Raw genomic sequence first — 13,614 nt, 5'->3', positions numbered from 1 at the left:
ATAAATAATGCAAAGGCTATTTAACCATTACAGACATTATTATGCATATAGAATTTAGTTCCTGGCAGATTCTATTAATAAAGGCGGCGCCGTCTTCCCGGAGTTGAGTCTCACTCAGCTGGTGCAGAGCGAAGGGCGAGGTTACCATTTCTCCCAGTTTGCATCAGTGGGAGGAGGAGCCTCCTCCCCGCCTCAGGGAAAAGTGGCTTATTTAATTTGAAATAAATGCATAGATATGCCTCGGTGAGAAGTGTTTTGCATTTCTAAATATGCATAGGAATTTAAATACAATTTAGTCCTTTTTATTGGAGTAATAAAGAGGGGGGGGGGGCAGACACTCTTCTGTCTAGCAAGACTGTGGAATGAAGTGGAGCCCAGCAATGAGGACACCAAATTTATATCTATTCACTTTGTTTTTCTCTGTAGTCTTTTTGTTTTTGTTGCTCGCTGTCTTCTGCCATCCACTGCTGAGTGGAGGCGTGCTGATGTATGATGCTGTTTTTCCATTCTTGTTCCGACCCCTTTTTTAATCTTAATATTGACAGGACGATGAGGTTTTGGAAAATGCTGCATTAAAGTGTGTCTGCTTTCTGCACTCTTTGCTTTACACACTCACCTCACTCATCTTGAGTTTCTTTTTGTCAAAAATATGAAGTACAACAATCTCGTTTGTAGAGATCTTCATTATCAAATAAATAATAATCTAATAATGTTAATGTGGGGTTTTTTTCTTCGCCGTTTCGAGCCCTCTCTCCGCTAACGCTTTAAATTCAACATAGCCGACAGCCAGAAGATGAGATTCTTTATCTCGCAGGGCTGTAAATCCAGTCCACATCTATCTTTTTAATGCTGGCCCCCGCTAATATGATCTTCAGCCCAGGTGACAGAGACTGTTGGACATTCCACTTAACCTTGCGGGGGGGCGGCTGCGACCTCGCCCTCCGTGGAGATGAAGTTGGACGGCGGCGCCGACCATCTCGCGCAGTCCGCCGCTCCTCCCTCGCAGCTTCTTGAAATGCATTGAGTTTCCAGCAGCCGGCCGCAGCCGCCGTGATATTACATTGACATTGCAGGGAAGAAAAGAGAAAGGAAAAAAATGCAGAGAAAAACCTCTTGCTTTTTGCGACGACCATGCCGCTTCTTGATGTGATGAAACCAGACTTTTCTATTGAGAACACTATCAGCTTCTTCATGAAACTTTGATGTGGTGTTGGAGATACAATACAAGGATCTAGTGCCCTGGACAAGCTATTGCATTAATCAGCTTGTGTGTGCGTGTGTGTGTTTGCTGACCTTACATTTTATTTTTTTTACATTAATGCTTGACAGTTTACTAGTGACATAATGTTCAGTGCACCCAGTTAATTCATCTGTGTCCTCTCCCACCTTCGCCCCGCCCTCTTCACCTCCTTTACCCTACCCCCCTCCCCCTTCCCAACTCCTTCTCTGCACCCCCGACCCCCACCATCACCATCCCGCTCCTCCAGGTTCTACTCCTCGCCTTACAGCATCGCCACCAACCGCATGATTGCACAGACCTCCATCACGCCCTTCATCGCTGCTTCCCCAGTTTCCACATATCAGGTAGGTTCCAGAGGCTGAGTCCACAACTCTATTTTTTTTTTTTTTTTTCAGTGCGACTAAGATCGTTTTGATGGCAGTGTAAACCGTGCGAATCACATGAATCTGATTTGTTAAAAGTCATGTTTGGGCCAATTTCATGTGTGTTTTGGTTCTAAATTAGACCTCAGTCAAACTTTTTTTTCACCAAATGAATGGATGCGGGAACCTCGGACGAAAACAGACTGTCACAGCTAGAATTTGCCCTGGTCGTCCTGATGCTTTGGATCAAGTCTGTTTGATCCAACTGATCCTCCTCCCGACAGAAATACACTCCGACACACACATTTTCTTCCCAAGAGACACATTTGCGGTGTACACACAGTCGGTTGCCACATTATCAGGTAGAGTGTTGACTCGCTTGTTACTGCAAAAAAAACAGCTTTTTAGCAATGCCTGCCACGTAGGTGTGGCAAAGACGACCTGCTGGAGGTGAAAGCCGGCGTCAGGATGGCAAAGAAACGGCACTGGAGAGTCTTTAAACGTGGTGAACGTGGCTGTTGGTGCTGGTGTATCACAAACTGCTGTTGAGATTTTCACAACAGCACGACACAACCACCTCAGTGGGTCACAGGAAATTGTCCCAAAAAGAGAGCTTTACCTCTGGAATGGGCTGTTTTTATTTTGACCTAAATTGGATTCACTGCCTCCCGCCTCTCTAGAAAGCGTCCACCCGGCTTTGGTCTGTTGGTGTAATGATGCATGTTGAGAGCCACGACCGCCACAAAATGGCATCATTTCACGTCTACCGTGAGAGGAGGGTGGAGTTAGAGGCGCTGCTGCAGGAGATGAAGGTTAACAGGAAGAAGGCAGACCACCAGGAGGAGGCCGCAGTGGCGGTCGTGACAGAGGGAAGAGGAGGCGATGAAGGTTGCTTTGCCCGCCTTTGAGACATGCGTGATTAAAACTCCGGTCTGGCGACCATGAGGGGCTGGCGAAGTGGAGGTGGGTGAGGAGAGAAGGGAGAAGTGGGTGAGGAGAGGAGGAGGGGAGGAAAGTGGGCCAAGGCGCGTCTCTAATCCGCTCTCGGAAGGCTCCCCAAATTGATTTATCAAAAACAATGACCAGGCTTTTGAGGAATATTAATCCTCACACTTCCAATATCGGGCGGCTCTGCCAGCGACCCGCCACTAATGTCGCCCTTCAGCCAGTCACGGCAGCAAGGTGAGTCCTTCGTCTTCTCCTCGGGCACAGGGAGGAAGGAGGGAGGAAGAGGATGAACTGGAGCATCCATATGTGCCCGACATAAATAAAGAGGAAAAAAACGACTCTCCCTTCCTCTGTTATTTTCTGTTTCTTTACCGCCTGGCGAACAAACCGGGAAGCCGCATGTTCCAACAACGGCGTGGCGCTGTTGATCTTCTACGGAGCTCCAGAGCCTCCACCATCACTGGGCTCTGATGATCCACTCAACCGGAGGAAGCTGAGGCCAGATCACCGCCCCGATCTCGGGTTCCGCCCTGCCAGCCGGCCGAGACTGGCTCTGAATGGCTGGCTCCGCACTCTGGCTCGCACTCTGACGAACAAATACGCTCCTGGCTTGCTAGCTAGCTGGCTGACTGGCTGACTTGCTGGCTGGCTGCTCGCAAACTGACGGCCTGCTCACTCTGCTTTACGTGTAGTTGGTTGGATGGTCGGCCAACTGGCGGAGTGACTGACTGGCTCTTGGCTCACTGGCTTGTTTCCCTTTGACACCGAGTTCAGCCAGAGTGGGACGTTTCTTCGCTAATCCACATGAGTCAGACGAGCAAGCAGAGCTAACGGCGTTCGTTAATGGCACTCGCGCACTGGAGTTCCAGGCGCGGGTCCATGTTGATCCACCTGGAGCCCAAAGTTTGTTCCATGCGGTCAGATTTGATGAGATCCGACCGAGACCAGACTGGTTCTTGGGCCAAATCAGTGTCGTAGTGTCGTGTCATCCCTTCTGTTCTAGCCGTGCGCTGGATTTAGCCTGCAGCAAACTGTCTGGGTCTGGGGACGGTTCCATGGTTTTGGCTCCTCCTCCCTCTCAGATTCCCAGACAATGTTCTCAACAGCTACCAGCCAAAATTAGCAAACTAGCAAATGAGCGAAACCGCAAAAGAACAGTCCAGTCTCAAGGCTGCGGCTCTGCTCTCAGTCAAATCAAATCAATCCCATGGTGCATCCCAGCTGGAAAAGTGATTAGCGACGAGCCTTTTTCCCTTGTCCGCCGTGTGGGAGGAGGAGGGGGAGGGGGGCAAACAATCCCTCGTCCAAACAAACACTTGGCTTCACGTTATAGAATATCCTCGCTTGTTTAGGTGTGGCTCCAAAATCGCACGCTCGTGTTGGCCGGCGGGATTGATTGCTCTTATAGCAGATTATTCCGTGTTTGCCTTTGTTTAATCTAATCGTTTTAGCGGGATCAGCGGCCAGCCTGCATGTTTGTCTGCGACAAGCTGTCGGATTCTCCTCCCTCTCCAGCGAGACTGAAAAAAGACTCATCCCCTCCACTCCCCCTTCGCCACCATCACTGTGCCATTGGCTCACAATTGTGTTTGCAAACATGCATATCTTGCGCTTGTAGGAAACTTGAAGAATGCCACCTTTTGAAATCTTTTATTATTTCATTCCGTACCTTTTTTTTTTTTTTTTACCTATCTTTCAAAAAACATACACCATAGAGTATTTAGTTTTCCCAGGTACTGAACAGAGATTTAGTGCCTTGAAACATTCTGTTGCAATTCTTCGGCCCAAGTTACTGGTCAGAAGCAGAGTTCCCTCTCTTTTTTTGTGCCTGAGAACCAAAACCCTCATTATTCATCCTCTGAAGCATTTGGTATTTTGGGGGACATTGTTTTCATGTTTATTGCGTATTTTTGGAATTCTGAAATCAATTTGCATTTTTGTGTTTCTCCTCCAGGTCCAGAGTACGTCATGGATGCCTCATCAACAATATGTTATGCAACCTACAGTAAGTGCTTCACCGGTTCTACCTGCAGTGGCTGCACTAGGCCGGCCAATCAGCCGGCGGGTCTGTCTCTGCATTCTCCTGTCTGCGCTGCGCTTGGCCAGACGTGTCGAGAGAGAAACTCCCATTCAAAAAAAGTTGTGTTCATTGCACTTTCCTAAAAACAACTTGGCCATCCACCCCCTCCTCGTTAAATTAGAAAGAAATTGCTCTTGGATCAACACTTCCAACCACGTTTCTGCTCCGTTGCAGGTTATTGAGTTAAAGGTTAAACAATTACATCCATGCAGAAACTATTCCAGCACCGCACAAGAGCTATTGAAGTCTAAATGAGCGTGCCGCTTTTCTCATCCTGCTCCCACACAGCCAGCGTCATAAAAGCTTATTATCCCATTCTGATACCACACCTCCCCACCCCCTATCGTTTAGCATACACAAGTATTAGCATGTGCCTTTTTTTACTTTTTTTGGGGGGGGACTTAATGGCCATAGAATGTGCCAGAAATGAGTCCAGCGTCGTCTGGCAGGGCCATCCGCACGCTGAAGTGTTGCTGTTGCTGCGGTTTCGCAGCCCCAGACAGCCAAACGAGGAAAAAATGAAACTAATTACAGTCTGAGAGTCTTTGGCTGCGTAGTGCTGATGTTGTCACATTCTCTCCAGAGGCACGGTCATGTTAGCACCGCGCGCTCTCTTATTTCAATTTGTCCGTCTCACCAACCTTTAGTTAAAAGCTTGGAATGTCTTGGGTATTCCGCAGCCAATCAAGGGAAATGTGTGGACCAAAGGTGAGTAGAAGCTACTGCAAGTTGCTAGCGATGAGTGCTGCTGAAGAGGTTAGCTTGATTAGTGCGGTTTGATCAGGTGCGCAGGAGCATTTTTTCATCAAATCAACTGAAAAATGGCTCTGAAATCCCTTCTTGCAGGACAACATTGTTTTGATTTTCTCCACAATTTCTTTAACAAAAAACTGTTGACAAACATGATTGATAGATGCAGAGATTTTTCTTCCCACCACCTTCCTGTCTTTGCCTCGCCTTTCCCAAGCACTCTTAAAGATGGCTACATGCCATGGATGGAAAGATTCGACAGCTCTCTGGGACAGAGCGATGTTAGTTAGCTGAAGAATGCACTGAATAAAGAGCTCCTGCTGTGCAGAGAAGTTGAACAGTATTATTATTACATTATTGAGATGTTCCTGGACACCCAAAGAGCGTCTCCACCTGCATGTTGCCCCCAACACAGCTGCGATTCATCGCAGAGGTTGTTGCGGGATTCAGTTCAAATTGCTGATGATCGTCGGACGCTCCGAGCGCTGCGATTGTTCTCGCCGTGTTGCGCACTGGCTTTTTAAATCGTTCCTTCTGTGGGGCTGTTTGTGTTTGCTCGAGGCTTTTAGAGCCCCCGAAGCACATTCAGTGCACGCTGCACTCCAGCGATGCGAGTCAAGGGCGCGAGTGCTCTTCAACCGCTGTGGTTGCCCTGCAGTGGGTGTTTCCTCATGAGTGAAACTTGTTCTGCCTCTTTGCTATCGGGCGGCCTACAGGAAAGAAAGCGGTGGCGGCGGCGGCGGCCGCCGCAAATTTCATTTTCTTTGAACAAAAGGGCAACAATCAGCTCGACTTGCTTCAGAGCGATTGTTTTTAAAATGCTTGCAGTGCGTAAGACAGTCACGTCTGAATGATCGGCGGCTTCAGAGTGAGGGAGTAATCATTCTGAAGGAAGCAACGAGACATTTTTTTTCTGCCCGACAGTGCCTCAGTGTGTCACTTGTTCTTTTGTCTACGATACGACACAAAAACGGTCCTGCCCTTTTTTAACTGCATACTACTTTGTCTTCTCACCAAATCGCACTGTTGCGTTTTGTTGTAAAGGTCAAATGTGGAATATTTGGAGATTTTGAGAAGAAACAGCGACATCCAGCAGTTACATTTTAGATTGCTTTGCTCATCCTCCCTCTCCTGATCTTACCAGTGAACTACGGTGACCTGAACACAAGGCCCTGGAATCTCCGTCCACTTTCTTCTTTGTTTTTTGTTTTTTGTTTTGTTTTTTGAGGACGTGACTGTTCACCCTAAATACGTGCTTAATACGTATACACTGTCAGGCGGGCTGGATTGTCCACACCAGGCTTCCTTAGAAATATGGCGGTTCAAAATGGCAGCTGACTGGGAGCAAGACCCTTATTGCTCCATGTATATACCTATATATAAATAAGAACTGTTGGAAGGATAGGAAAACCAAATGACTTTTATTGTGTGCGAGAATACACATTTATTAATCTGTTTATGGACAGTATGTTAAGCTTTTAGCAATATAAAACTCATATATCAAGCCAAATTTTACACACTAGGCCTTGAATGACGAATGAATACTTACTCTTGAGGAAGTCTCATGAGCACAGCTCCACCAGCTCCACCAGAAAGCGACGCCCAGAGATACTCAAGAAAGTTTGACTAGCGTCATTAGCCGCAGCTGCGGAGGCCAACCTGAACCGACGCAGCTGGCAGCATGCGCTCATCCGGTATTTAACCACTTACCCAGACCTCACCAACACCACGAGTCTTGTCCACGGCAACAAAAAGACTGAAGATTCCCCGGTGTGTCTCCGCCCATTGTCCTTCTTCTTTTGGCATTGTCACGGCATCCCGGCCGACCATGTGTGTTGTGGTCGCCGTTGGTCTTGCCCGTCGCGTGTTGATGCTTCCTGTATGAGTAACGACGTTCCATATGTGCGCTCCATACTGCCAGCTCCCAACCAGCCTGTCGACTGGCCATCCGTCCTCCAGCCTTATGTCAAGAAGCCCCTTCGGAGCTCTTTGGCGACGCTGGCCCTGCACGTGTCATCCTGCCTCCTCGCCAGAAGTGGCCATGTGTCCGCGGGCCGTCCCCCACGGTCGAGTCGTCTTTTTCGTCGAAGCGGCTGCTAGGTGCTAACCCCAGCTGTCGCTGCTGTCATTGGATGGCTAGCAATCTGTCACGCTCACTGACCCGACGCTCATAATATCAGCCACCAGCGACGTACACAGCAGACCGCCCCGTCAACACACACACACGCACACGCGCACACACTCGCGCTCACTCAGATTCTGCCAGCAGAGCTCAGTGAATCACATCGAATTAGCCGTGCATGCTATCTGGGTGAGCTCGGGGGGGACCCCACTCACAGCATTAAAAAGCGATTGATTGTGTCGCAGTTTGGCGGCTGCCACCGCCGCTCCGCCCCACCGCCACATTAAGCCAATGGAGCGTCATCCCGCCGTGACCTCTCGTGTCGCAGCAATATGGAGACAACAGAGTGTGGAGTGCCGGGGTCAGCGTCAGTCGTACCGGAGCGGCTTTTAAAGAGACGTCGCTAAATGCCTTCTGGGCCAATTAGAACTGTTCTTGCTGCGTTACTTTTAGTTAAAACTTTATTGTGTGTGTGATTTTGCGTATGTGTACAGATGGATGGCTGTCTAACATGCACAGCAATGCCATGATTGTGTGCACGTGTGTGGGTGTCGACAGGTGGGGTTGGGAGAGTCTCTTTTTTCAAATTTGTTCTGTGAAGCTCTTTGTGAGGCATTTTATGCAGGAAAAGTGCTCTGCAAATAAAGTTTGATTTGATTTGATTTGATTTGATTTGATTTGATTTGATTCCTTCTTCCTCTGGTTTTTATGCGTGTTTTTAAGATGGGATCCCTGGTGTGTGTTTAGCTGCCAGAATGGAACTGACCTGTAAGGATGTTTCGCACGCCAAGATTTGAAGCTTTTTTGCCTCAGCCAACTTCTCTCCTTCGGCGTATTTCCAGACGGTTTTACTTTGAAGGTCACAGTTTGGCCGTGGCAGGTGAGAAGTAGAGAAGTTATTGGACTCTCGACGATAGTTTTACACATTCCCTCTAGAATGTGCTGACTAAGGCCTCCGAGTTCCAAGGAAACCTCAGCTTTGCCATCAAGTGAGTCTGGACCGATTTTTCAGTTCTGCCTCTGTCGTGCAGACTTTCCGTCTTCGGCAAAGTTTCCCCAAAGAGTCGCTTGAGTTACTTCTAAAATTAAAAAAGGAATTGAGATTCACCAAGAGAAAGATAAAAGAACTTCATCCGCTACTCTGTCCAAACCATGTTGGTGATAAAGGGCAGATAAAAAAAATAAATCTAAGCTACTAGAGGCGGAGCTTGAACAGGAGGGAAAATAATCCAGCAAATAAAATGTTCTGTTTTTAAAGTGATGTAAAAGGTCAGTGGAGCGATGTACCTGCAGAATACACCAATAATTAGCCGCAGCTGTTCTGCTGTCCTGCTTGCTTTAATGGATGACGTGTTGATTGGCGGGAGGATCAGACTTGGTGGAGGCGGAGAGCTGTTTTTTTTTTTTCTTGCTGGCTGCTCACTAAACAGAGCGTGGCGGCGTCTACCCGCTCCTGCGCAAAGGTGTCGGGGCCTTTATCTGACGAGATGAAGTGTGACAGGTCCATCCATACGAAACTGGACCTCATCCCGCCGAGGAGCCGCCGCTCCGCTTTGCTTTCGCTGAGCCGCGGGTGGGGGAGTGGCAAGAGAGAGCTTTTCAAAATTTGTTTATCATCAATTAACGGGTGAGAAGCTCCCGGCGGGGAGCTTGATCGAGACTGACAGCGGTTGTTTTTTTGGGGTTTTTTTTGGTTTTGTTTTTTTATTGCCGGACAGCGAAATGGGGCTGCGGCCCTTTTTTCCTCCTTGTCTTTTCCAGATGTTCTCCTTCAGTTTATAATTAGCCTTCTCTTTGTCTTCCCGCCTCCCCCCCCCCATTTTGCTGCCTAGCACCTGAGTTTGGGTTGTCAGAACAGAGCAGCGTGACCGCTCGCCTCTGTTGGCCCACAGGACCTCGTGGAGCGGAAGCGAAGCAAACGGATGAAGTGAATTGGCCTCCTGAAAGTTCCTTTTTTTTTTACACAGCCCGCAAACACTTGCATTGTTTGAGTATTGTTTGTATTGCAAGAAAAAAAAAAGGTAAATCTCACTTATATACCAGGTCACCAATCAACTCTCTGGTGCAGGCCAAACGCAAAATCTCTCTCTCTCTCTCTCTCTCTCTCTCTCTCTCTCTCTCTCTCTCTCTCTCCCCCTCTCTCTAACTCTCTCTCTCCCCCTCTCTCTCTCTCTCTCTAACTCTCTCTCTCCCGCCCCCCCCCCTCTCTCTCTCTCTCTCTCTCTCTCTCTCTCTCTCTCTCCCCCTCTCTCTCTCTCTCTCTAACTCTCTCTCTCCCACCCCCTCTCTCTCTCTCTCTCTCTCTCTCTCTCCCCCTCTCTCTCTCTCTCTCTCTAACTCTCTCTCTCCCGCCCCCTCTCTCTCTCTCTCTCTCTCTCTCTCCCTCTCACCCGTGACTTATCCCTTCCAACCCCGCCGTAAACTTTCAAGCGCTCCCAGTTCCTGGAGTCCTTAAAACACCGGAGGTGAGCGGTGGAATTCCACCGTGCTGAACCTCGGCCAGGTCTCCTCGTCGCTGTGAAGGGAACGCTCGCCAGGCATATGATGTTAGCTCCACCCCCAACGCCCATCACCCCACCCTCCCCAAGGAGGTGAACCGGTGCATTTTGCGATACCCATCTCTCTCTCTCTCTCTCTCTCACTCTCTCTCTCTCTCCCCCTCTCTTTCTCTCTCTCTGCGCTTGACAAGTAAAACGCTCGGCGAGTCAGAAAAGAGGGGGCGCATTATGTCGGCCTTGTGGATTTTCGGCTCGACGAGGCAGAATTCGAGATGGGGTCGCACTCGTCCTTGAGCCGCCGCCACTCGCCCGCTTCTCGCCCTCAACAGTCTTTTGATCTTTTCGCAGAGCCCCTCCCCCTCTCACCCACCCTGTCCAACTTCCTGTCTATACATTTCTATCCTTGGGTTTTAGTTGCCCTTCAACCCCTCCCTCAGCCCCTCCCCCGCTCTCTCCTCCATAGTTTCCCGAACACAATTGCAGCTACTGTGCTACTGCCAGCAAAAAGAAATTGCCTGTTCCCCGTTAAAGTTATATTCACATAAAGGGAGATTTGGAGGCGGTGCCAAGGGTTTGCTGACGGAGGGATTTACATCTGCAGCGTTGACCAACATCACATTTCGCAAAAGCAAATAAAACTACATGTTTGTGTGTGTGTGTGTCTGTGTGTGTACACAAATATACATATATATGTATATATATATATATATATATATATATATATATATACATATATATATATATATATATATATATATATATATATATATATATATGTATATATATACATACACGTATATATTGTATACAAATATACACATATATATTGTATATATATATATATTGTATATATTGTTGACCTGCGATTATTAGCCCCGATTATTAGCCCCCCCAGTGTTCCTCCAGATTGGATCTAATCTTTTCTGGCATTTGTGGACAGAGTGCATATTCTGCAGGGAGATCCCTGTGTGTGAAGCGATCCATTTGTTGGGGCAAAAAAGGCACTTAGAAAAATGGTTGATGTGAGCGTGGAGGGGGAATGGACCGCCAATGAAGACGTGACAAATAGTGTTACATGCTTCATCTCGCGCATCTCAGCCCTCTTTCACGCAAAGCCTTCTTCAGCTGGTTGTTTTTAACTGTAACCTCGCTGCTCCTTCCCCCTTTGAGCATAAACAGCCGTCATGTTGCGTTTCAAATTAATACTTGGATCTCTTTTCTTTATATTTTTGCATGCATGAAGAAGTCAAAAGCTTTGGTTACAGGAAAATTGATTTAAAAATGTCTCCGCCTTTGTGTTTGTGGCGTTTGAGCACTTCCGCATTCCACCTGGCTTAGGTGGAATGTGGTTTAACAAAAAAAAACAACCTGAAACTCGCAGATTCGGCCGCTCTAATGCGATTCGGTCTGCATCCTGCAAGACGTGGCGGTGCTGACAGACGAGTGATCGATCTGCAAACGGCTGCTAATCCATCCATCCTTCCTCCTGCTTCCTTCTGACTGCGGAGGACAAACAGATACACGGCAGATTGAGACGTTTTTGTTTTTTTTTTTTTTCCTGCAGGAGAGAAATGGTCCGTTGGAATGTGACTCCGCATATTAAATCTGCTGCCGTGGCCTTTCAACACAGCTGGTGGCAGCGGAGGAGTGACGCCGTGCCCAGTTAGTTCGCCCCGAGGAAGGATTCTGGTTGAGGATTAGGGCGGGAGGCTCAAGGTGCCGCGTCCCTTTATGGGGCTTAACTGGAAAGAAAAGTTCCTCCGGGGCGTCCGGAGCCCAGGCAGTGTGACGGAGGAGCTTTTAGTGGCAACCCTGGTGTTGGAAGTGGCACAAAGCACTAATACAAACGCTACGACCACACGGGAAAAAACGTTCAGCTCCATCTGAGTGCTGCATTAGCCATCGATGCTAACAAATTAGCGCTCTATGTCAGCGCTGAACCCGTTATAATCCAGAATAGAAGCTGCTTGATTGGCAATGTGTGCGTGATGCGCTTCTGTCTTGACTCCCTATGCTACTATGCGCTAACGCTGGATAGTTTGGCATCGTGGGTTCATCTGGTTTGCCGCTTAATGATGGTTGACAGCTTCGTGGGAAAAAAATCTCCTTTCGTTACCACTACATATGCTGGGTTTAGTATTACATGTTGCAGAAATTTGTGGAAAAGAAGCATATGTGTCTTTCCACCCTCCCACCTACTGCCATGGGTCTATTTGGAGTTAAACAGTAGGGGGCGCTGTTTTCATTTAATCCCAGTTTTTCTTCCTTGAAAAAAGAGGACACAGGAATCTTGACAGGGATCTTGTTTTGTTGCTATTTGCAATCTCACACAGCAGCTATTTTTGGTTTTGCTGCTGATAAAAGCATCTCATCGTGACTCTACCTGCACTTCTTGTCCAGTGTTTTTAGTTGTGACTTCTAGATGTCACCCGTCATTTGCTTTAATCTCATTCCGTTGCTCCTTATTCACGTTTGCCTTCATCCAACCTGGGCAACTTTTCCACCATTCTCAAACATAAAAAAAAAAAACATGCATTTCTCTTTAATTTAACAATTTAACAGTTGAATGTGCAAATCCTAAAAAAAGGAAAAAGAAAGACAGCCTTATGAAAACTTGTTCTATAACCTCATTGCGATGAGGGGTGGGGGGGAAATCAGTTCGGGAAAGTTTCCAACTTCCTGCCTTTGAACTGACACTTGTGATTAAACATTTGGCTTTTCAGTCACTTTCTTCTTTGATGATGTCACATCACAGAGCCGGTTCCAGACCCTGCAGCCAGGCGTCGTTCCCTCCGTCGTCCCTTCTCATTAACGTCTGTGAGGACAGGAAGTTTTTTTCCCTTCACGTTAAACGGCGTGAATCAGCTCGAGTCGCTTCTGGCACGCCGCACCGCCGCCGAGTTTAGCGGTCAACCGTGGCCAGATGTTCCTGCAGCGAGCGCACTTTTTCCCAACCAGGTTGGCGACCAGGCAGAGTGTGTATGCCTGAGTTTCAAAGTCATATACACACACACACACACACGCACACACACCTGCATTAGGACCCTTGAAGAGAGAAAGCGAGTGTCAAGTATGGTGAGGAATGAACGTGTCGAGTTCGCGGAGCTTCCACTTTCTTGTGCGCCAGACAAGCGACGTTTTGTTCAAACGCGCATGAATCAGTGTTCTAGTCGTGTTTTGACTTTCACTGACGCTCCTCCGTCTCCTCCTCCTGAAAGTTTAATGTCCCACCTGTTCACAAGTGTCGCCGTTCCAAGTGTCCTCCTTCTTTTTTTAAGCAGCAGGGACATGAGTTGCTGTGCAAGTTAAAAGTAAATGAATACAAATACTATTTTTTTATAAGAAAGACAGAAAGGAAGCTGTGTCAGGCTTCTTCAGGTGAGGCATTCGGAGTGCTGCACGTGGCCTCCGGGTGTTTTCACCCGGGGGAGACAATAAATCAGCTCCGTATTAACGCCACCGATCGGCGATGATGATGGTTATCACATGCATCAGGAAATACAGATGAGCAGGAGGGCTGACATAGGGGACCTGCTGCTGCTGCTGCTGCTGCTGCTGCTGGTTTGTTGAGAATGGATAATCCAGGAATGCTTCTGTGTGTGTTGTCGTCCGGT

General features: G+C 47.9%; 1 protein-coding gene across 8 annotated transcripts in view; it reads left to right on the top strand.

The window, feature by feature from the left end:
- Nucleotides 1-13,614, top strand: part of rbms3 (RNA binding motif, single stranded interacting protein) — a 253,173-nt gene that overhangs the window by 224,305 nt on the left and 15,254 nt on the right. For all 8 annotated transcript variants that reach the window (XM_076011886.1, XM_076011887.1, XM_076011893.1 and 5 more), the window contains 2 exons: nt 1,488-1,584; nt 4,505-4,555. In XM_076011886.1, the coding sequence (XP_075868001.1) occupies nt 1,488-1,584; nt 4,505-4,555 (148 nt within the window). The remainder of the gene's footprint in view (nt 1-1,487; nt 1,585-4,504; nt 4,556-13,614) is intronic.

This window comes from Nelusetta ayraudi, unplaced genomic scaffold (genome assembly GCF_046127955.1).
Source record: "Nelusetta ayraudi isolate G7.1 ecotype Tasmania unplaced genomic scaffold, CSIRO-AGI_Nayr_v1 ptg000135l, whole genome shotgun sequence".
NCBI classification, from domain to species: domain Eukaryota; kingdom Metazoa; phylum Chordata; class Actinopteri; order Tetraodontiformes; family Monacanthidae; genus Nelusetta; species Nelusetta ayraudi.
This window is presented reverse-complemented; position numbering and strand designations above follow the sequence as displayed.